Raw genomic sequence first — 12,847 nt, forward strand, 5'->3', positions numbered from 1 at the left:
CATCTATGTCTTAGAGAGTGAAAGAGCATAAGAAGGGATCCAGATGCAGATAAACATTCCTCCCTGAATATTTAAAGGAGTTAAAGCAAGTTTTATTGGAATTATTAGCTGTAATCTCTCTCCTGTCAGTTAAAACTAGGAGAAAGGGATTCATACAGAAAAGAACTCAAAATTCCAAACCTTTCTCAAGCCCTGCTGTCAGGCACAAAAGCCAGGACATGTAAAAAGAGCTATTCACTCCTGCACTGGAGGGTTGGGGATTGTTATCAGGCAGAGCAAAAGGATAGCAAAAGGATAGGACAGGTGCCAAATATGTGGGAGAGGACAGCAAAGAAGCAAACAGCTAAAGCATTAAGGCTGTTCTATAATAGGAAAGGAGTTGCATAGATATGAAAGGAAAAGTAAGATTAAGAGAATAAAAATTAAAATGCAAGGCATGCATTAAGAAGTCCAGGTGGCCATGTGTTTTTCTAAGGAAAGGGTCTTAGAAATAAAGCCTCCTATATGGGAACTTTAGCAAATTTTGTGAAGGGCTAGATTGAAACAAACTTTCTCTTTCTGTCAGGTGGACAAAAGAATTTTCCATGAACAAATTCCATAGCAAATCCACATTCTCACTCAATATTTCTGAGATTTCCTGTCTTTCTCATCACTCATTTATCTCCTTCTCAGCTTCTCAGGCAGCAAAGGTTAGCAATGAAAAACGAAACCTTTCTGACAGAATTCATTCTGCTGGGACTATCAGACATCCCGGAGATCCAACTTGTAATCTTTATATTTCTCTTCCTCACCTACATATTCAGCATCATTGGAAACCTGACAATCATCACCCTTACTCTACTGGATTCCCACCTCCAGACTCCCATGTATTTCTTCCTCCGGAATTTCTCCTTCTTAGAAATTTCCTTTACAACCACTTTTACTCCCAGGCTGCTGTTCAGCATCACAACTGGAAACAAGAGCATCAGCTTTGCTGGCTGCTTCACTCAGTATTTCTTTGCCATCTTCTTCGGAGCCACAGAGTTTTACCTTCTGGCGGCCATGTCCTTTGACCGCTATGTGGCCATATGCAAACCCCTGCATTACATGACCATTATGAGCAGCAGAGTCTGCATCCAGCTGGTCCTCTGCTCTTGGTTGGCTGGATTCCTAATCATCATATCCCCAATCATCCTGACCAGTCAGCTGGATTTCTGTGCCTCCAACATGCTGAATCATTATTACTGTGACTATGGACCCCTCCTAGAAATATCTTGCTCAGACACAAGATTCCTGGAGCTGGTTGACTTTATCTTAGCAGTTGTGACCTTGGTGGTCACTCTGGTGCTGGTGATTCTCTCCTACACAAACATCGTCTGGACCATTCTCAAGATCCCCTCAGCTCAGCAAAGGAAAAAGGCTTTTTCCACGTGTTCTTCCCACATGATTGTCATCTCCCTCTCTTATGGCAGCTGCATCTTCATGTACATAAAACCCTCAGCTAAAGAAGGGGTTGCCTTCAATAAGGGGATAGCTGTTCTCAATACTTCGGTTGCTCCTTTATTGAACCCATTCATTTACACCTTAAGGAACAAACAAGTAAAACAAGCCTTCAAGGATGTGACCAGAAAAATAGTGCATCTTTATTCATTTTAATGGCCTCAAAATCAATAGAAATTTTGAATGAAATTCTTGAAGGTACTCTAACTGATAACTTGAGCTTCTGATATCTCTTTTTTAATGTTTTTATTTATTTTTGAGAGAGAAAGAGTGCAAATGGGGGAGGGGCAAAGAAAGAGGATGGACAGAGGATCCAAGGCAGTCTCTGTGCTGACAGCAGAGAGCCCGATGCATGGCTCAAACTCATGAACTGTGAGATCATGACCTGAACCAAAGTCAGATGCTTAACTGACTGAGCCACCCAGGCGCCCCTGATATCTCCTTTAAAGTAATTTCTCATATGAATCAATTGTGAGCATGCATCAAAATTTTGTTTTAAATTTGCAAGCAAGAGAAAGATATTCAAAGATCCTTTTTCTGGTACATATAAGGGGGAAATTAAGGGGAAATATTAGGGGGAAATAAGAGGGGAAATTAGGAAAATAATATTTTTGGACTACATATAAAAAAGAACAATCTGATTAAAAATTATTTTGCTTATCATAAATCGGGTGATCAGCTGAATGTTTAAGTCTGTTTTCCCATGAAAAGCTATTAGTCTTACCAATCACTATCAAAAAGTTGTAAGCCCATTTTTTCAGAAATTCCTCCATACTTTCCAGAAAATATTATTCATGATGTCACACACACACAAATTATACTTCAGATCATCTTTCTCAGGTTTTCAACTATTTGCTTTCTGAAGTTTCTCCCTCTGGCAGCTCTTAAAGGTTGCCTCTTTCTGGCATCTCCTATAGAAAATATTTCCTACTGTAAAGGACAGCATGGAATTTCATGATCATTCATAAGGACATTTCTGACTCATTTGAGAGCTGAAATCAGAATGATTTGGATTCCATTTAAAGGAAAAATTGACGAAGAGATTATCTTAGGCCATGCTGACAATGATTAAAATCTATAGAAGCTGGAGTGTGGCAAAGTGTGCCTGACTTTTAAAGAACACAGTAAATCCTTGGTTTTTGAGCATAATTCATTCTAGAAACATGCTTGCAATCCAAAGTACTTGTATATCAAGGTGAATTTCCCCATAAGAAATAAGGGAAACTCAGATGATTCGTTCTATAACCCAAAAATATTCATAAAAACTATTACAATACTGTAATGTAATACAATACAAAATAATCAAGAAAATACAAAATATAAAGAAAAATAAACAAATTAACCTGAATTTGCCTTTGAAAACCCTCATGGCTGGTATGAGGGAGACAAGAGAAAGGAGGGCTATTGTGTAGGACAACTTTCACTATCACTAACAGAATCACTGATACCTATTGGCTTAATGGAATCTTTTATTTTTCATGCAGCTTTAGAAGCTATCCAATGACACTTGCTTCGCCTCCTTTTGAAGATTTCGTTGAAAAGTGATATTGCATTGTCGTTAAACAGATTCATCACTCACACTGCTACAGTCTTATTCGGGTGGTGCTTTTCTACAAAATTTTTCACTGTTTCCCACATTTTACACATCTTTCTAATCTCATTTGAAGTGAGGGATTCCCCCAACTTTTTCTCCTCCTCTGCAGACAAGATCTCCTCCATAACCTCTTGCCGTTGCTCACGATGCAACAGTTGGAAGCAAAAGTCAGATGCCAGTTGTGGGCACCTTCCAAAGTTCTATAAAATCACTGATTTCTGCCCAACACTGTGGCCTGAGACTGAGCATCCAAGCATGGGAGATGATCACCCACCATCCCACAGTGAGAGAGAGAGAAGAACCATTGGCTCAGTTGTGATCATGTGACATTCTGCATCACATACTACTCATATTGCAAGACATTGCTCATTTATCAAGTTAAAATTTATTAGAAATGTTTGTCCATCTTGTGTAACACACACAGAACAAGTTCCTTGCAATCCAAGGTTTTACTGTACATTTGTAGATGAGACTGAGGAAGTTGGAAGAGTTACAGATGCTACTTAGGGAGGCTTTAGGATACTATAGTCTATTAACTATCTCCACAACTTCCTGCAGTTCAAGTCCCTTGGCTGCCCCTCTGACTTTGCCAATCCTTCTGGTAAATGCTTCTGGCAGTCAAGTAGAGCCACATGGCCTCTACTCCTAAGGGCCCATTATCACCATGAAAATTAACAAGCCCAACTCTGTGACCATCTGTCCTACTATCATCCCCAGTGAATGAGTGTCATTATTGAACTTTTAGTGATGCTGATGTCCCTCTCAGCAGCATATTCCTTATGTCCTCAGTGAATGTATCCTATTGACCCTCCTGTAGAACAAATCTTCTAGTGAATCTAATGCTCTTACATCATTCCATTATGCTTACCTCCTTCAGCCTTTTTGTTCCTTCCATTACCATCCTTCAGGGAAAGTCAGGTATTTCCACATCACTCAGTGTTGTTGGAAATCACTTTTTCAGGTTCTAAAAGCCACCCCAGCAGTGAAATGGGGTTGTTGCTAAGATGCAAAATCCCACATCTTGAGGATGTCAATAAATTCTTCCTCAGCCACTATTATATTCTGGGACCCTGACCAAAATCCAATCCCAGAGACACTTTTCTGACTTCTGCCAGTACAAGCTAGCCAACTCTTTCAATTTTTCTAGTGTATATGTTCTTCCCTCCTTCGCCAAGCCCAGTATGTCCTCAGATGGATAATACTAGTTACCAGCCTGGCATCCAGGAGAAGAACTGAGGAAGAAGCATCTGGTGCCTTATAAGAGAGAGGCCTCAGAAGCATCTTTCAGCTAACTCTTGGTAGGGAAGAGTGGGCCACCTCTACAAATCCAAATTGTTAATAGCAAGCAACAAAGTCAAAATCCTCACAAGCATTCATCCATATGTGCCTTTTCCATGTTTCCAGTACCCATGTTTTCCCCATTAGGGTCTTGAGTTTCATAACTGATCTGCCTTGGATGAGCATTGAAATGTCTCTGGAGTTCTATACTTCTAACAAGTAGATCAACATGTCACTCAACTATGTCTGCCCTTCAACTACAGGAGATAAGGGCCTCTTTGTAATTTACAACATAAGTAGACCCTCTGGCTCTCATTCATAGCCACTAACTGCTTGTTAACATCCCTTAACTCTCATTATCCCTCATCAAGGCATCAATATAACTTGGCAGTAACCAATCAACTCTACCATCTTTGTAGGCATTTATTTCCCTGTATTTTTCAAATGCCTACATCATCACATCTGCCACTGCATTCCCCTTCTCTGAGACATTTTTCCAGATCAACATCAGTGAATTTAGCAACTGAGCCACCACACTATACACAAGATATTACAAGCCCATAATGGAAGGATTTTGAAGATTATGGTGCACTGAAATTATTGATAGCAACAACAAAAACTAAATTCAGTTCAACTCCTGACTAGGATGAATAAACCTATCATTATCTTTACAGAATAAAATACACACCCATTTCTCCACTTCTGTATATAAATACTATTTATCTCAGTCTCTACTATTTGTATACATGTAATGTCCAACATACAATCAAAGATTACAATACAAGGGCACCTGAATGGCTCAGTCAGTTATGCGTCCAACTCTTGATTTTGGCTCAGATCATGATTTTGTGGTTCATTCGAGCCCCATGACATACTCTGCACTGACAGAACAGTACCTGCTTGGGATTCTGCCTCCCTCTCTCTCTGTCCCTACCCCCCCCCTCAAAAATAAATAAGTAAACATTTTTTAAATTATAATGCACACAAAAAATCAAGAAGAAGCAACTCATTATCAAAACACAATTTTGAACCTAACTCTGAGATGACACATATGTTGGAATTATTATTCAAGGACTATAAAATAATTACAATTGCTCTGTTAAAAGATTTAATGAGCAAAGTGGACAACACGCATGAACAGTTGGGAAACTTTAACAGAAAGAGAGAAAGTTTGTGTGTGTGTGTGTGTGTGTGTGTGTGTGTGTGTGTGTGTTTAGCATAATGGAACGCTAGCACTAACATCTACATGAACAAAAATAAAAAACTCTGTAATGGGTTCATAAGCCTACTGGACACAGTTTAGGAAAGAATCAGTGAAAGTGAATACAAGTCAACAGAAATTATCCAAATTAAGTACAAAGAGAAAAAAGTATGGGAAAAAAAGTAGACCATTTCAGAGCAATTGGACAATATAAAACACTCAAAAATATGTGCAATAGAACTCCCAAAAGAAAAGAGAAAATTGGGCAGAAAGAAATATCTGAAGTGATGTCAGGTAATTTTCCAATCGTAATGAAAGAAAACAAAACACAGACCCAAGAAAACCAGAGAACCCACTGCAGAATATCAGGATGAATGATACACACAAACATCTCTCCCCCCTCCCCCCCCAAACACACACACACACACACACACACACACACACACTTAGATATATCATATAAAACTTACAAAAACCAAAATAAGAATATTTGATGAAATCATTCCAAGAAAAAACAAACTACTCATTAAAAAAAACAAGCATGAGAATTTCAGTAGATTTCTCAAAAGAAATTATTCCACCCAGAAGACAATGGTATGGCAGCTTTAAAATACTGGGAAGAATTCTATTGACCTAGAATTCTATGCCCAGTGAAAATATCTTTCAAAAATTAAGGCAAAATAAGGAATCTTCAAAGAAAAAAAAAAGGCAAATCAAAACTACAATGAGATATCATCTTTCACTTGTCAGAATGGCTAAAATCAAAAACACAAGAAACAACAAGTCTTGGCAAGAATATGGAGAAAGGGGAACACTCATGCACCATTAGTGGAAATACCACAGTGGTGTGGCTGCTGTGGAAAACAGCATGGAGATTCCTCAAAAAGTTAAAAATAGAACTACCTTATGATCCAACAATTGCACTCCTGGGTATTTACCCAAAGAATACAAGAACACTGAATAAAAGGAATAAATATAGGGATGTCTGGGGGGCTCAGTCAGTTAAATGTCTGACTCTTGGTTTTGGCTCAGGTCATGATCTTGCAGTTCATGGGTTCAAGCCCCCCATTGTGCTCTGTGCTGAGATAACAGCATTTACTCTCTCTTCCTCTCTCTCTGTCCCTTCCCTGCTTGTGTCCTCTCTTTCTTGCTCTCTCTCTCAAAAATAAATAAATGAACTTTAAAAAAAGGAATACATGCACCCCTATGTTTATAGCACCATTATTTACAATAGCCAAGATATGGAAACAGCCCAAGTATCCATCAATTGATGAATGGATAAAGAAGATGTGTGATACACACACACACACACACACACACACACACACACACACACGAGAACATTTATTCAGCCATTAAAAAGAATGAAATCTTGTCATTTGCAATGACATAGCTGGAGCTAAGCAAAATAAGTCAGTCAGAGAAAGACAAATACCAATGATTTCACCCATATGTGGAATTTAAGAAACAAAACAAACAAGCAAAGGGGGAAGGAAGGAAGGAAGGAAGGAAGGAAGGAAGGAAGGAAGAAAGAAAGAAAGAAAGAAAGAAAGAAAGAAAGAAAGAAAGAAAGAAAGAAAGAAAGAAAGAAAAATCAAGACACAGACTCTTAACCATAGAGAACAGACCAATGGCTACCAGAGGAGGTGGGTGGAGGGATGGGTTAAATAGGTGATGGGGATTAAGAAATGCACTTGTGACGGGGCGCCTGGGTGGCTCAGTCGGTTAAGCGGCCGACTTCAGCTCAGGTCATGATCTCGCGGTCCGTGAGTTCGAGCCCCGTGTTGGGCTCTGTGCTGACAGCTCAGAGCCTGGAGCCTGTTTCAGATTCTGTGTCTCCCTCTCTCTGACCCTCCCCTGTTCATGCTCTGTCTCTCCCTGTCTCAAAAATAAATAAAATGTAAAAAAAGTTGAAAAAAAGAAAAGAAATGTACTTGTGATGAGCACAGAGTGATGTATGGAGGTGTTGAATTACTGTATTCTACACCACCTGAAACTAATATAACAGTTTATATTAACTAACTGGAATTAAAATAAAAAGCTTTTTTTAAAAAAAAGTTGACAGAAAATGCCGTGGAGTCATTTCTAGACAGTGTATTTTAAGTCCTAGAGGGTGAATGGGGTAATAGATAAAATGTCAGCAATGTTCTGATCTCAAGGCTATTGAATGCAATAGCATTATGAGATACAGAGCTCAATGATCCCCCAAAAAACAGCTTATACACAACACTTGCTGTAACTCCCTGACATTCCTTGAAACCACACGCACTCCCTTCATGCCTTCATGTAGCCACCAGATATATGTCTGGCTAATGTCTAAAGATCCTTTGTGTTATGGTCTTTCATCCATTTTAATTTTATTTTTGTGTATGGCATAAGAAAGTGGTGTATGGTGTAAGAAAGTGGTCCAGTTTCATTCTTCTGCATGCTGCTGTCCAGTTTCCCCAACACCATTTGCTGAAGAGACTGTCTTTTTTCCATTGGATATTCTTTCCTGTTTTGTCAAAGATTAGTTGGCCACGGAGTTGTGAGTCAATTTTTGGATTTCTATTCTGTTCCATATATCTATGTGTCTGTTTTTGTGCCAGTACCATACCATCTTGATGATTTGTAAGATAGCCTGAAATTCAAAATCGTGATGCCTCCAGTTTTGTTTTCTTTTTCAAAGTTGCTCTGGCCATTCAGAGTCTTTTGTGGCTCCATACAAATTTTGGGGTTGTTTCTTCTAGTTCTGAGAAAATGCTGTTGGTATTTTGACAGATATTGCATTAAATGTGTAGATTGCTTTGGGCAGTATAGACATTTTAACAATGTTTGCTCTTCCAATCCATGAGCATGGGATGCTTCCACAGAGCACACATTTTTCAGAATACACATGGAACATTCTCCATAAGATCACATATTAGGTCACATATTAGGCTCAACAAATACAAAAAGAATGAAATCATACCATGCACCTTTTTTGACCACAACACTATGACACTAGAAGTCAACCACAAGAAAAAATCTGGAAAGACCACAAATACATGGAAGTTAAACAACATGCTACTGAACAATGAATGAATCAAAAAGGAAATAAAAAAATAAATGACAAGAATACATGGAAACAAATGAAAATGAAAACAAAACAGTCCAAAACCTTTGGGATGCAGCAAAAGTGGTCCTAAGAGGGAAGTATATACTAATACAGGTCTAACTCAGGAAGCAAGAAAAATATCAAATAAACCACCTAACCTTACTCCTAAAGGAGCTAGAAAAGAACAACAAGTGAAGCCTAAAGACAGAAGAAGCAAGGAAATAATAAAGATTAGAGCAGAAATAAATGATATAGAAACTAAAAAATATAATAGAACAAATCAAAAAGGGAACTAGTTCTTTGAAAAAATTAATAAAATTGATAACTTCTAGCGTGACTCATCAAAAAGAAAAGAGGAAGGACCCAAATATATAAAATCATAAATAAGAGAGGAGAAATCATAACCAACACCACAGAAATACAATTATAAGAGAATATCGTAGGGGCGCCTGGGTGGCTCAGTTGGTTGGCTGGCCGACTACAGCTCAGGTCATGATCTCACAGTCTGTGAGTTCAAGCCCCGCATCGGGTTCTGTCCTGAGAGCTTAGAGCCTGGAGCCTGCTTCCGATTCTGTGTCTCCCTCTCTCTCTGCCCCTTCCCTGCTTGCTGTCAGACACTCTCTCTCTCTCTCTCTCTCTCTCTCTCTCTCTCAAAAATAATAAACAATAAAAAAAAACTTTAAAAGAGAGAATATTGTAAAAAACTACATGCCAACAAATTGGACAACCTAGAAGAAATGGACAAGTTCCTAGAAACATATATACTACCAAAAGTGAAACAAAAAGAAATAGAAAACCTGAACAGACCAATAACCAGCAACAAAATTGAATCAGTAATCAAAAAACTCCAAACAAACAAAAGTCCAGCACCAAATGGCTACAAAGGCAAATGTACCAAAAATGTACCAAACGTTTAAAGAAAAATTAATACCTAATTCTTCTCAAACTATTCCAAAAAATACAAGAGGAAGGAAAAATTCCAAATCATTCTATGAAGCCAGCATTACCCTAATTCCAAAAACAGATAAAGACACTACCGGAAAAGGGAATTACAGGCCAAAATCTCTGACGAATCTATTTGCAAAATTCTAGCACACCAAATCCAACAATACATTACAAAAAATCACTCACCACAATCAAGGGAGATTTATTCCTGGGTTGCAAGTGTGGTTCAATACTCACAAATCAATCATCATGACACATGAGTTTGAGCCCCACTTTGGGTTAGCTTGAGTCCTGCTTTGGGCAAAAAACATGAGCCCTGCTTTGGGTGAGCCCCACTTGTCTGTCTCTCTGTTCTCTCTCTCTCTCTCTCTCTCTCTCTCTCTCTCTCTCTCTCTGCCCCTCACTCACTTACAACACCTTTCTCTCTCAAAAAAAAAAAAAAAATGTCTAAACTACCCAAAGCAATCTACCCATGTAATGCAATCCCTATCAAAATACCAACAGCATTTTTCTCAGAGCGAGAACAATCATTCCTAAAATTTGAATGGAACCACAAAAGACCCCAAAGAGCCAAAGCAACCTTGAAAAAGGAAAACAAATCCAGAGACTGGGAGGAGGGAGATTTGGGGAAGTGTTTATTAAAGGGTAATGGGGGCACCTGGGTGGCTCAGTCAGTTGAGAGTCCGACTTGGGCTCAGGTCATGATCTCACAGCTCATGAGTTCAAACCCCACGTCAGGCTCTGTGCTGACAGCTCAGAGCATGGAGCCTGCTTTAGATTCTGTGTCTCCCTCTCTCTCTGCCCCTAACCCACTCGCATCCTGTCTCTGTCTCTCTCAAAAATAAATAAAGATTTAAAAAAATTTAAGGGTAAATGGTTTCATGTTGTAGGAAATGAATTAGTCCTAGAGATCTACTATACAGTATAGTACCAATAGTGAACAATATTCAAAAATTTGTTAAAAAAGTAGTTCTTATGTTAAATACTCTTATCACAAGCAAGAAAATAAAAACAGGGAGAGAAGGATACTTTTAGAGGTGACAGTTAGGCTTATTGCACTGTTCATGGTGACTTTTCATAGTATATACTTCAAACTCATCAAGATGAATACATTACATACATATAACATTTTTGTATGTCAATCATACCTCAACATAAATAAATAAGTATACATACATACATACATACATACATACATACATAATAAACTGCCACCTTAGAATCTATATTCAGTTAAGGTATCCTAAAAAACTAAAGATTATTATTTCTTGTTCCAGCAAAGATGAAGTAGAAGCATTCCTCACAGATATTACAACTAAAAATCCTGGCGAGAACACAAGCAAGCATAAGAAGGCTGTGAAAGAAGGAAGACTACCTAGGGACCTCAATAATTGAGGAACAACATGCCAGTGAGACTCCTGGGTTTTCTATCAACTCTCATATATCCCAGATAGAGAACTTAAGAAGCTTTCAATCCAGAACCATCAACAGGCACAAAAATATAAAAACTCCCCAAAAAGGCTATTTCTCCTAACCAAAGGACCAGGAGAAAGATGAGCTAACAATGGAGAACCTCTGGGGAATAGCTTCCCTACTCCAGTGAAACACCAACAGAAAAAATACACACCCCAACCTTTGCAGCTTCAGCAGAACCAGACAGGGAGTTGATTTTCGATTCCACCTTCCCACCCTGCATAAGTGGTATTGCAATGATTTCCCACACATAGCAATGTTGGCTGGTCTCAGAAGATAGCTATCTTCCATCTCATAACTGGCTGTAGCAGGTGGTTCTCTAATTCCTCCATCAGATAGTATCAGCAGGGCCAAAAGTGGAGTAGATCATCCATCCCCTACACAATGAAAGCATCTCACTCTGCTTTCCCAGGCAGGATGCTGTCAGTGGGCTGAGTGGGAAGCTGATCTTTCATTCTCATCCAGTGGAAATAGGGAATGCTTCAACTCCCTCTGCAGAGTAGTATCAGCAGGTCCAGTGTTGAGCCAGCCTCCACTCCCACCTGGAGGTGGTGTCATTTGAAGCTACATTCTACTTTCTTCCACCCTTGCTGTCATTGAGGTCCAAGGGGAACTGAAACTCCACACCCACCTGAGAGCAACAAGACTGAATGAGGCAGTACTAAATAGGACTAGTCAACACTCTGGCCCTCTACAGTGTAAGTGAGGCCAGTGGGGAGCTAAGCCTCCACTCCCATCTGGCATTAACAAGTCAGAATGATGTTGTGTGAGGCAGAGGTAGTGTGAGCTCTTCTTCTTCTTCCCTGTGTGAGCAGGGCCCAGTGGAGAGCTGACCCTCCACCTCTATCTACCATCAATGATATGGAATGAAGTGGTGTGAGATGGGCTAGTTGGCCTCCCCACTCACCCACTTCCCCTGGCCAGCAAAGATTAGCATGGAACTAGGAAGCCCGACTCTGCAGCAACAAAGTGGTATGAGTCAGATCTCTGTTTGCCTCTCCCTGATGATAGCAGGGTCTAGTGATGGGGTTAACTGTACAGTTCCACTTAAAGGCAAAAAGACAGTGTGAATTAGCACCCTACTTTCAGTGTAAAGGTGTCATCAAGGCTGAGAAGGAAGCTGAACTTCCACTCCACCCTACCCATCTGCAATGAGGCAGCATGAGTAGAGTGTTCACTTTTTTCAGGATGTTGTTGGCAGGGCTCAGCAAGAGGCTGAACATACGCAATCACATGCCCTTGTGCTTCACCTCATCAAAGAGACCAACTGCTAAAAAAATAGATAAATAAAATAGTATGTAAGGTTCAGAATATTATAATAAAATATCAAAAATACAATCCAAAATTGCTCATCACACAAAGAACCAGAAATACCACAATTTGAATGAAAAAAGACAATTAATAGATGCCAACACTGGGATGAATCAAATTTCAGAATTATCTCATATGGATTTTAAAGCACCCATTATAAAAATGCTTCTCTTAATTGTGGTTTCTCTTAAATAAATGAAAACACAGAAACTCTCAAAAAGAAATTAAAGTTATTAAAAGGAACTAAACAGAAATTATAAAACTTTAAACATAATAACAGAAATCTTGAATACTCACGGGATGACCTCATGACTGAAGATACAATCAGTGAACTAGAGACAGATCAGTAGCATTTACCCAACTGGAACAAAAGAGAGTAAATACATTTTTTTTAAATGAACAAAGCTAGTCAGTTGAGCCTCCAACTTCTGCTCAGTCATGATCTCATGGTTCATAAGTTTGAGCCCCACATTCGAGATGCTGTCAGTGT

General features: G+C 39.1%; 1 protein-coding gene across 1 annotated transcript; it reads left to right on the forward strand.

Annotated features, from left to right (window-relative positions):
• The first annotated feature begins 689 nt into the window (after nucleotides 1–689).
• LOC102970319 (olfactory receptor 6C4-like) lies at nucleotides 690–11,646 on the forward strand. Its single transcript, XM_007081582.2, has 2 exons — nucleotides 690–1,614; nucleotides 11,545–11,646. The coding sequence occupies exons 1-2, from the start codon at nucleotides 697–699 to the stop codon at nucleotides 11,644–11,646; spliced, it is 1,020 nt and encodes a 339-aa protein (XP_007081644.2). The 5' UTR covers nucleotides 690–696.
• Nucleotides 11,647–12,847: the final 1,201 nt, after the last annotated feature.

The sequence above is a fragment of the Panthera tigris genome, chromosome B4 (genome assembly GCF_018350195.1).
Source record: "Panthera tigris isolate Pti1 chromosome B4, P.tigris_Pti1_mat1.1, whole genome shotgun sequence".
In the NCBI taxonomy this organism is placed as follows: domain Eukaryota; kingdom Metazoa; phylum Chordata; class Mammalia; order Carnivora; family Felidae; genus Panthera; species Panthera tigris.

Bases quoted from the DNA above. Each gene is read 5' to 3' on its own strand.
- LOC102970319 (XM_007081582.2), top strand. From the start codon at position 697: ATGAAAAACGAAACCTTTCTGACAGAATTCATTCTGCTGGGACTATCA. The intron at 1,615-11,544 runs GTGCATCTTTAT...CTCCCTCTGCAG, and splicing joins AGGATGTGACCAGAAAAATA to AGTAGTATCAGCAGGTCCAG.